This window comes from Opisthocomus hoazin, chromosome 2, assembly GCF_030867145.1.
Source record: "Opisthocomus hoazin isolate bOpiHoa1 chromosome 2, bOpiHoa1.hap1, whole genome shotgun sequence".
Classification (NCBI taxonomy): Eukaryota; Metazoa; Chordata; class Aves; order Opisthocomiformes; family Opisthocomidae; genus Opisthocomus; species Opisthocomus hoazin.
The window spans coordinates 80,051,744-80,062,606 of NC_134415.1; the positions used below are offsets into that span (position 1 = coordinate 80,051,744).

At 38.3% G+C, this 10,863-nt stretch overlaps 1 protein-coding gene across 1 annotated transcript in view; it reads left to right on the top strand.

The window, feature by feature from the left end:
- Positions 1-10,594, top strand: part of SEC63 (SEC63 protein translocation regulator) — a 67,939-nt gene extending 57,345 nt beyond the window's left edge. The window contains exons 17-21 of the mRNA XM_075414275.1: positions 606-764; positions 1,707-1,808; positions 7,357-7,455; positions 8,302-8,406; positions 8,936-10,594. Of these exons, the coding sequence (XP_075270390.1) occupies positions 606-764; positions 1,707-1,808; positions 7,357-7,455; positions 8,302-8,406; positions 8,936-9,079 (609 nt within the window). The 3' untranslated portion in view covers positions 9,080-10,594. The remainder of the gene's footprint in view (positions 1-605; positions 765-1,706; positions 1,809-7,356; positions 7,456-8,301; positions 8,407-8,935) is intronic.
- The last annotated feature ends 269 nt before the right edge of the window (positions 10,595-10,863 follow it).

Here is a 10,863-nt window from a genome sequence, read left to right on the forward strand (position 1 = left end):
AAGCATATCTACTAAAATAGCATTTCTTTCTTTACATTTAAAAATTACCAGTAAAGTAATCAGTGAACCACCACAGTAATGTTTCCAGTGGCCTGCTGAAAGTTGTTCCCAACTACTTTAGACATCTAACTTCATAGTCACTTCTTACTAGCTCTTGTTGTTGTTCTGTGCAATCTCCTGTTCCTTTAAAGGAAAAAACTGAAATCAGACTTGCTTCTGGTAAGTTTAGTAGCTTAAGTACCTTTTATGCTCTGACTGCATGGTGTTTTCTTCACCTCATGGGCTATGTTGTAGGTATTATATTGTATTTTCTCTAATTTTCTTATGAGTTTTTGAAATGTGACCTCAAAATCAAGTACTGTTTTCTCCTAGTTGTGTTGTGGATGCTGTATGGAGAAGGAAAATTGCTTCCCTGCTCCTCTTTGCACATGAGGTGAAAAGCATTAATCTGCACTGTAGCCATACTCTGTGACACAAGAAGAGTGTCGATGAAAATAAGAAATAAGGGCTATGACCTGAAGACAGGTGCTGTGAATGCTGCAGTAATGTGGAGAAACTAAGTTAGAGGTTGTTTTGTTTTTTTGTTTTTTTTTCTTTCCCGTTAGGAAGTAGTTGCGAAGGAAGAGGAGGAGGAGATTTCTGATAAAGGAAGTGAGTCTGAAGAAGAAGAAACAAACAGGGACTCTCAAAGTGAAAAAGATGATGGAAGTGACAGAGACTCTGACAAAGAACAAGATGAGAAGCAAAACAAAGATGATGAAGCTGTAAGCCTTACTTTTTCTTGAAGGGTGATGTTGCCTCTGGGGTTTTGAGAGAAAATGCATTTTAATCCTCTAGCATCCCCTCAGGCTAGGCAACACTAGCATGAGGGAGTAATATCAGTTCTTCAGAGGTTTTAAGATCTCATTCTGTCATAAGAGCTTTGTCATTGCAAGTCTGTTTCAGAGAGAGCAATGAAGGGTCTTTGCAGCACAGACAGAAAACTTGAAGACGTGACATAAAATAACATTAGGGAAAGATTGTAATGTTTCTTTCAGCTTAATTTGGTTACTAGCTGCTGCACATCTTGTGAGATAAAGTCTCTCCTTTGAACTTTGTTCTTTACATGCAGTGGCTGTTGCACACTGCATAATGCATACTATAAGCACGCAGTAATTGAATGAAACTTGCACATGTGCTTACTAAACTCTAGTAACCATTAATTATTAAGTTAGTCATTCAAAACTGTAATTGTAATTGAGAATGAGGCATTGTGGTGGTAGATGATTTCTGCACCACAGGTCTTATCATGGAAAACTTGAGAATGATAGCTGGAAGTCCTGTACAGGGTGAGAAAAAAGTTCTGATGGGAAAAGGATCACCAAGCTTGTAATTGGGGCTCTTGTAGCTCAGGTAGTGAGTGTTTGTAGGCAGTGCTGTAGAAGTGAGTTTTGAAGAATGTGTGCAAGCCCTGCAGATCTGTGGTTAGGGGTTGTTTTTTTTTAATATTTACATAAATGGTCTCTTCAGTTTTACTGTTGCTTGATTTTTTTTTTTCTTTTAATCATGCTGTATGACTGAATTTCTACATGTCTTTCCCTTTTATAATGTGTAGTGTAGCACAAGAACTTGTCATATGGGTATCATTTCCATGGGCTAAAATGTCTGGGTTTTTCAATGCAAAAGATGGCTGGTGCACAGTAACTCTTTAAACTTGCCTTTGACAGGAGTGGCAAGAATTACAGCAAAGTATACAGAGAAAGGAACGAGCCCTTCTTGAAACGAAGTCAAAGATAACGCATCCTGTTTACAGTCTTTTTTTTCCTGAGGTCAGTAATAGAAAACATTACAGTTGTGAAACATGAGAGTTAATATAATACAAATTAATTGCTCTTTGTATATTTTGACTGCAAATACTAGGCTTTTAAAGTAAGCCTAATACTTGAGAAAATTGCTAAACTTCATTTTAAAATTATAAAATCCTCTTAAACTCTGATACTTTCCTACAAACTTTTAATGTATTCTGCTTTCTATCCAGTCCCCAGAGACTTGCAGACTTGTATAGAATTTAAGGTTCCTTTTTGATGGCAATAATGCTAAAGTTTTTTTTTTCTGCTGATCTGCTACATGATAGATAGATTCAGAATGAAACCTTTCATATATATAGGGATCTAATTTATAGTCCTTTTCTCTCTCTTTTTTTTTTTTTTTACTGCAGAACGTGAAAGCACAGCAGTGGCTCTAATATAGAGTTAAGGGTAGAGTATTACATGCTCTTTATCTAACTGCATGCGCCTGGGAGTGGCGGAGGTCCTGACCCCTCCTGTGTTAGCAGTAGTGACAGGAGAGTTTGAGGGTCAAATTTGCATCAGCACATTGTTCTGGCTTGCTGCTTGGCTTCAAGTCTCAACGCCAAATGTGGTGGCAGCAGAGCGTGGAGCTGAGTAAGAAAGAGAGGACTGGCAACGCTGTCTCTTTTTACCACAGTGTAGTCTGGGGGTGGCAGAAGCCAAGCTTTCCTGTAGAGCTCAAAAATACAAGGTCAGGTATGGATGGGCATCAGAAAGGGACATATTTGAGAGTGGTGACTCAGTATAGTAGTTTGGTTGAGGTGTCTCCACAGCAGCCTTTGTTGTTGACCGTATGTTCCGATATATCAGTTGTTACTTACACAAATTGCTAACCACTCAACAGGTGTCTGAGAACCTATTGCGGCCATGAAATCTTGAAAAAGATGGGAAATTTCAAAGCGTGGGTTTTGTGTTATTAGCAAAGTAGTTAGGTCTTTGGGAGGTGACCAGACTGGAGTGAGGAGGAAGGAGTATTTGATCACAGTTTCTTTCCAGGCCAGTGTTTCAGAGGGTTTGCTTAGTTCCATAGTCAGACAGCAAGGAAGCAAATTCAGGACCTCTACTGTATTGTCGTGCCATCTCCAATAACAGGGAGGCGGGACACAAGGCTTGTGCTTTCTCTTATGGTTTAAAGGAGACAACTGAGACGGGGAAGAACAAACATGAGAAAAAAGCAAGACACTGTGTATATTTGCTCCCCCTTCTCAGTCCCCCAGGCTCTTTATGTCTATATGCTGTACAGCTTATTGCATGTGCAAAACATACTCCACTGTCCCCTTACTTGCGATCATAGAATGGTTTGGGTTGGAAGGGACCTTAATGATCATCTGGTTCCACCCCCTCTGCCATGGGCAGGGATATCTTCCACTAGACCAGGCTGCTCAGAGCTCCATCCAACCTGGCCTTGGACATTGCCAGGGAGGGGGCAGCCACAGCTTCTCTGGGCAACCTGGGCCAGTGTTTCACCACCCTCATGGTGAAGAATTTCTTCCTAATATCTAATTTAAATCTGCCTTCTTTTAGTTTACAGCCATTCCCCCTTGTCCTATCACAACACACCCTTGTGAAAAGCCCCTCTCTGTCCTTCCTGTAGGCCCCTTCAGGTACTGGAAGGCTGCTGTAAAGTCACCCTGGAGCCTTCTCTTCTCCAGGCTGAACAGCCCCAACTCTCTCAGCCTGTTTTCATAGGAGAGGTACTCCAGCCATCTGATCATCTTCGTGGCCCTCCTCATACTCTTCCTCCTGTTTTTACCTGATTCTGCCATTGTTAGAAAGCAAAGTATAGGAAGCAAGACCTGTTGCCTAGGAGCCAGACAAGATGTACCAATAAACCAAAGGAATTGTTTTCCTGAAGGCCTGGGAGTTGTGTGGCCTCACAACATCTAGTTTTGTGATGGCTGATCTTAAGGCTGTATTTTGCTGACGTTGTTAGGTACCCTCCAATCTCTCCATAGAGCTGCCAGCAGTGCACCAGCATAACAGAAAAAGGTGTACTGGCATTCTGCTCTTCTGGCTGCCTTGGATCACATCAAATATGCAACAGAGTCTTAATACCTCCTTGCTGTGAAGGCAGCTGGCTTTGATCGTCAGTCTAAGCGGAGACAGTGAGTTCGTGCTATGCCCAGTGCCATGGGGGTGCTAAGTATTCACACTTCTTTTTTACTGCACTGAAGGTTCCTTTGGAGGCTTGCTTATACCTACCCTGTACAAAGCTGCTTAAGCTTCAGCTGTGTAGTCAAGCTGATGATGGTAAGACCTAAATACAGCACTGTGCTAAAAAAAAAAAAAAGTCTAGGGCTGAACTCGGTGCTTGAAGTTGAATGATACACATGTATTATCTCATGGTACTGCAGATGTAAATTCTCCAGCCTCTCTTCGCTGATTTTCTGAAAGTTGAATGCAGCTGTACTTGGTACTGTAGCTGCAGTTGGAGTTTGTTCAGATGGAGTTGATTTGCAGTGTCTGAAGATCAAAACCCATAGTACTCTGGGTGGTTTTTTTCATCTGTGATTTAGAGTATTATGTGTATTGTGATTATGGTCAGTTCTGAGATGCAGAGTTAAGGATGAAGTGCTGTAGTTAAAATTTCCAGAATTTACAGATGTTTGAGTGTAGCTGAGCCTAATATACTCGTTCTCAGGAGGTAGCCCTAACACTGTTTCATCTAAGTTTTGGGGCAGTTGATTACTCTGCCAGAGATGCATCTTTAATCTGTGCAGGTTCCTAAATAATTATCTTCTGCTCCTGCATCCATGGATCCAGAAACTGCACAGATTGTAGTTTTGACATTTTTAGGTAGAAACCGGCGCTGGTGTTCCAATTTCATGAACATACTGGTTCCCTGGCACGCCAAACCTTGCACCCATCTGTTAAAGGGCATTTTGCCCACTTGCCTGTTAGCTTGCCAGATTCTCACAGCCATAAACTTTAAATTCCACCCAATAAGAGAGAGTAAAATGACACTCCTGCGCAGTTGTCTTTTCTATAAAAAAGCATTGGTACTTTGGGGTCAGGAGCTTTACTTCTAAAGAGTTTACTTTGTAGATTCCTTTGAGCATTAGAGCAATGAATGTCACTTGTTCTGGTATTGCTTTCACCCTTTGGCTGTTATTTTTACCAGTTTTTGTGGAAATCCATTTGACGGTTTTAATCATTGTTCTAAAAAAAAATGATTCCTTGCCATTGAGAGTGATGGAAACATACATAATGTATAGTAAGTCATCACAGTGTTTTGGTAACATCAAAAATAAGGTATTGATACAAATGCAGATCCTTTTTTCTATAGTCAGAGTCCTTATAGGCCCAGAATGGTGAGTAGCCATTTCTGTAACAGATCTAGCTTCTGTAGTTCTTGTTCGTCTGTACTATTTATACTGTTTATCCTTCTATTCCTAGAGGCCCCTTGGCTAGGAAATAAACACTTTGACTACATAAGATTCTTCTTTGCTATAGCTGTCAAGCAGATTGACAGTATATTTATTGTTGAAACTTGCAGATAAAATAACTTATGCCTTGTAATCACATGGGACAGTTTTTTCGTAAAGAACATAACTTGGAATAGATGTAAAAAGGACTTCTTATAATTCTATAAATTCTGGTCTTAAATTGTATATGAATAGGTTTTTGTCCTGTTCTCAGTGTATTATTCTAGATCTGTGAAGAAATGCTGTTGTTTTACTGTGATGCAGTTGCTTTTACTTTTATACGCTATAAAATGGGTATTAACATACTGTTAATAACATAACATTAATTTTACACTCCTCTGCTCTGGGACTCAACAGTGGTAATTGGGGTGCCTTGGTTGCTGGTGTGTCTTGCCATTGTAAATCTGTAGTTTGTTAGCTGAATATTTCAGTGAGATGGTGATGATTATTACTAGGATAACAACTAGTCACTTCAAAAGAGAAAATGAGTTAATTTAGCTTTTGTAATTTTTCAGCTTGCATTATTTAAATTTCAGATCACCAAACATTGGCTTCTGAAGTGTTTAACAGAAAACAAAATGGCACACCAAAACTACTGAACTTCTGACTCTTTTAGTAGAGACAGAAGTGCTTCAAATTCTAGATGTTAATAGCATTTGCTTCCCACCTGTGGAATTTGGAAGGGGCTCAGTGGTGGTGTTGAAGTCCACTGGATCCTTTCATTCAGTCTTTCTAATGCTGTTAGATTAAAAGTGAAACAAAACGAAACCGCCACTTTCATGTGGCTCTGAAGCAATTACCCGATTCTTGTTGGTGTAAATACATAGAAATTGGCCTCCTGATTTGGAACTCGACTTGTAACTAAGATGCACTTTTTAGGGCTCCAGTCCATTATAAACGTGATCAGTTACCAGACCATCAGGGGTGAGTGTAAAAATTTTGCAACACAGTTCAACAGTGTAACATTTGGGTTGTGTGAAAGGTGTGGGTTTTTCCCTAAGAGGAGGATTATGTTGTTATGACTATTACCTATCTACTAAAATACTTCTTGATAAATAAATATGAAGTTGTCTTGTCTTTCCCCCTTACCCCCCCTTTTTTTAAGAAAAGACTTAAGAAGGTAAAGGAACGGAAACTTGCTTTGCAGTTCTAAACTAACTTCTTTGCATTAGAAAGGTTTCAGCTTCCACTAAAACAAAGTGGATTTTGCCTAAAACGTGTGCCAGAGGGTTAAGCAAAAGGAATAGTAGTTAAAGGAAGAGCAGCTGATGTTGAAGAGCTGTGGTCTTTTCCCATTTGAGAATGGTTCTGTCTATGCTGCTGAACTGTGCTGCAGCCTGAATCTGATTCCAGTTGAGGGATAAACTTATTTTTGTGCAGTGTTTTTGCCTTTTCTGAAGGACTGCACTCATTTAATTTCATTTAGTTTAGGAACTCTGCTTTAGTGCCTGCAGTGGCAAGACCTTTGAGACCTGTAGCTATTTGGAAAGCTCCGTGTGATAGGCAGCAGTTGTTGGCTGTGCTTTAAAAATACCAGTATTTGCCTGCGGTTCATGCTCCCGTGAAGTGAAATCTCGCTTGGTATGTCCAAATTCCAACATTAAGGAGATTCCCACTTTCTGGAGGGGGAGAGAAGTGAGGCAAAACATACTTTCCTGAAAAAGATTGTTTACTGGAGAGAGTACTTTGTCTGTCTCGTGGCATGCCTTGCTTTATATGCTGACCTTTTTATCCAGGCTGGATTTCTGTTGAAGGACCTAAGCTAGTATTATATTCCATGAAGTTGCTCATTAATCCTCAGTGGACACAATTCTTCTGAATTATTCCATGTCTCTCATGGTAGCTTCGGCTGAATATACGGAATGAAGCCTTTGGAGACCAACAGCTACTTGTGATAACCTGTTTGTGTTCAACATGTAGTATGTACTATATATTTCATACACATCCAAGAATTTAAAAAAAAAAAGGCACACCAAAAGCCCCACAAACCACCTCCTTTGTATTATAAGGACCAGTGAATCATAATTACCTGTTACGAAGTGTAGGGACATCATTTTATATGACTTTAATAATCCTGTTGTTTTTTTTTCTTTTTATGAAAGGAAAAACAAGAATGGTGGTGGCTGTATATTGCAGATCGGAAGGAGCAGATGCTAATATGTATGCCATATCACGTTTGTACACTAAAAGATAAAGAAGAGGTAAAGTACTTGAAGCATTTTCTTTTGGGGTGTTACAAAGCTGTACTGAAGTATCTCACGGTATGCAAATAAATTTTGATTTTAATTTTTTCATACTTATCTCTTAAGATGGAAAACAAATTTTATGGTCTTGATAAAAGTAGAGAAGAGCATTTTAACTGTGAAAATTGATAATGGAGACAGAAAAAATGATTCAAGAAGACTTTTCAAGTTTCTTTGCTGAATGTGTGTTTTTCCCCTGATATCAAAAGATGATGAAAACCAGTATTCATACACAATGATCATTCTTAAAGTTATTCAAATGTGTGAGAAATACTAAGTGTTCTTTTTCTGTAAAGCAGAGGCTGTGACAAGTTAATTAGTCTCAGCTCATATGAACCTTTCTGAGACTGTAACCTTTGGCTGTGTTCTTTGCTTTTCTGAAAAATGGAGATTTGATGTATTTTGTTCTTTCAAAGCAGATTTTATGTTCAATTTCAAATAACAGTAGAGTTAAACCAGTATTTTCAGCGGACTAAATATTTTAACCTGTTTGGGCTTTTGAGATTTCGGAAGCATACAACAGGGTGAAATTGTGTACTTAATGTAGAATGACTTTGGTCTAATTCACAGTAAAATGCAACTCCATGATTATTCGTCTTTCATGGAAGGTATTGTGCTTGGGTATTCTGTCTCTTTTCTGTGGGTATTTTATTCTTTTTAAATCTCTAAAACAAAACAAACTTTTCAAGAAAAAAACCCCTTTATTCTGTAGTAGTATTTATTGCTCATAAGAGTGCTCAGGTACTTGTTTTAATGTCTCACTTGAAAGCGGTAAGAACTTATGTTATGAATTCTGTTTTGTAGGTAGAGCTGAAGTTCCCAGCACCAGGCAAGCCTGGAAACTATCAGTACACAGTTTATTTAAGATCGGATTCATATATGGGATTGGACCAGATTAAACCATTGAAGGTGATGTTTAATTGCGTTATATATTTGTATTATATTGAAAGCTACTTCATATGACTATTAAAACCCCAAAATTCGTGTTCTCTTTAAGAATTCAAGCTGTCCTAATTTTAAAACAGTGGCAAGGAGGGACTTAGAAGTAGTTTCTGCGTGATGACAGTAGTGACAATTTTATGATGGATTACATGGGACTGAAGCTTGCGATGCTTTCCACTGCCTGCATATTTTGATACATGTTTTCTCATAGTTATTCAGTTTCTGCAGTGTGGTTGGCTCTGGCTTTATACCTTGAGGTCTGGCATGCCATTTCCCTGCCCTTGGTCCTAGATACATCCAGTTAATGAGAAAAATCTGGTGTACTTTATTTCTGGAAGCAGTTGTTGGTTTTGTTTTCTTCTGTTTTTATACTGTCAGTTCCGTGTGGTGTCACTGTTTTTTTTTTGTTGTGGTTTTTTTTCCCCCCCAAATTGGTGGGTATTGTCTGTAACCCTTTTGCCCCTTCTTTTCTTTCTTTTTCTTTATCCAATTACAGCTGGAAGTTCATGAAGCAAAACCAGTGCCAGAAAATCATCCACAATGGGATACAGCAATAGAAGGTGATGAGGACCAGGAAGACAGTGAGGGCTTTGAAGACAGTTTTGAGGAGGAAGAGGAAGAGGAGGAAGATGATGATTAAACAATACTATTGATTGACTACAGTATCTGCACACACTGCAAAGTCTTGGTCTGACTGTGGAACTGTACAGTAATCAAGAAACACAGTACAGAAGCTTTGAGAAGGCAGAGTTTAATTTTTCTTTACCAATTAAGAGTGCATTATATAACTTCTCAGTGGAGGTGAAACAAATCTGTTGCCATTGATACACCTTGGAATATGCTTATGGCTCATTATAGCCTTCAAGTGCAGGATGGTGCGTTTGTTTCAATTGAAAATAAAAGCTTTTTTATTATAAATGTCTGAAAGTGTGGGCTATGTATTGTCTGATCAGTTTAGGGTCCAATTTAAATAAAAGGTACTATTAGCTAGGAGCAAACTTTAAATCAATTTTTCTGCATTAGGAATTTATTTTAGAAAACATTTTGGTATATTTGACATTACAAATCTCTGTTGATTGAAACAACATCTGCTCAACTTTTAAACTTGATTGGTTCTGTGGTATTCATTAAATATTTTGCTGTGATACTGCTCACATCATTCATAGCTTTAAAAATCTGTTTTACTTAACGAAATCATTATGAATTGGCATCATATCCATTGCCACATTCCATATATTCTGGAGGGCTGCTTTTTTAGGACTGTTGCCTTTTTATGCCCAAGATTATACTGGAAATCATAAACTTTCTTGACTCTGCCATAGGATATTTATTAATGGCTTAAAACATTTTTAAGCCTGTATTTCATCAGATCAGTGGAAGATCTGAGTCTTTTGATAAACAAAACGTCTGAAAGCAATTTTGGGACCATCTGTTACATAAGTTGGTGGCTTTTGCGTAATGCCTTTATGAAAGGTACACGTTGAAAGCTGAAGTATATTCTTAATTCTCAATCTACCTGACACTGTCGGAAACATTTAAGGGTAAAGTACGACATGCAAAGAGGGCATGTTTTGTATCAGTTTTGAATTCCCATCAATAAACTGGACAATTTGGCTGTTTGCGTTTGTAATAGTGTGCATCTCTGAGTGTGGGTTTTTTTTTTTTTTACCTCAGTCTCCTGCAGGGCTGTAAACAAGACAGTGATTCTATCCCTACTCCTGTTTTTAAATAAACAAGTCTATTTAGAGAATAATTCCAGGGAGGAGAGAATCAGGGCTGTTAGTGTATTGCATGACTTGACAAAAGCCATGGGTGAATTCTTCCTTTTCTTCCTCTCAATAAAACAAATGAAAGTGATTTAATTAAAAGTTGTATTTCCATATTTCAGAAATGCTTACGAACATTCTGCAAGTTAGGAGCAGATGTATTTCTGTTCCTATATATTGAACTATGAAAATGCAATGCTGTAAAACATGACAAATTGTCATGTGGGAAAATTTCCATCTTATGAGAATTGCCCAAAGCCCAGAATAGTTGCACACTAATTTGTGACCTTGTTTATTAGAAAGGGTTGTCACTTTCAATGCAAATTTACATTGTTATATTCTTTGTAATGACAATAGTTGCGAATAAAATTTGAAAATGTTCTAAATGAGATTATGGTATCTTTCGAAGTACTTCTGAAGTTCATGTCATCCAGGAAAAGCTCTTGTAAAGCATAAGCAGGGTCAGGCGTTCAAACTCAAGAATGAAGACTAGTTTTAAATTAAACAGCTTGTACACTTGACGCCTTTTAACTCCAGTTGCTGTTTGCAAACTACAGTAGAGAAACAACACTAAAAAAAGCACTAGTTGCATTCCGTAGGCTTTCAAGCCAAATACTGCGCCGATGAGAGAAATGCTTGAGGAAGAGTCACCAACTCC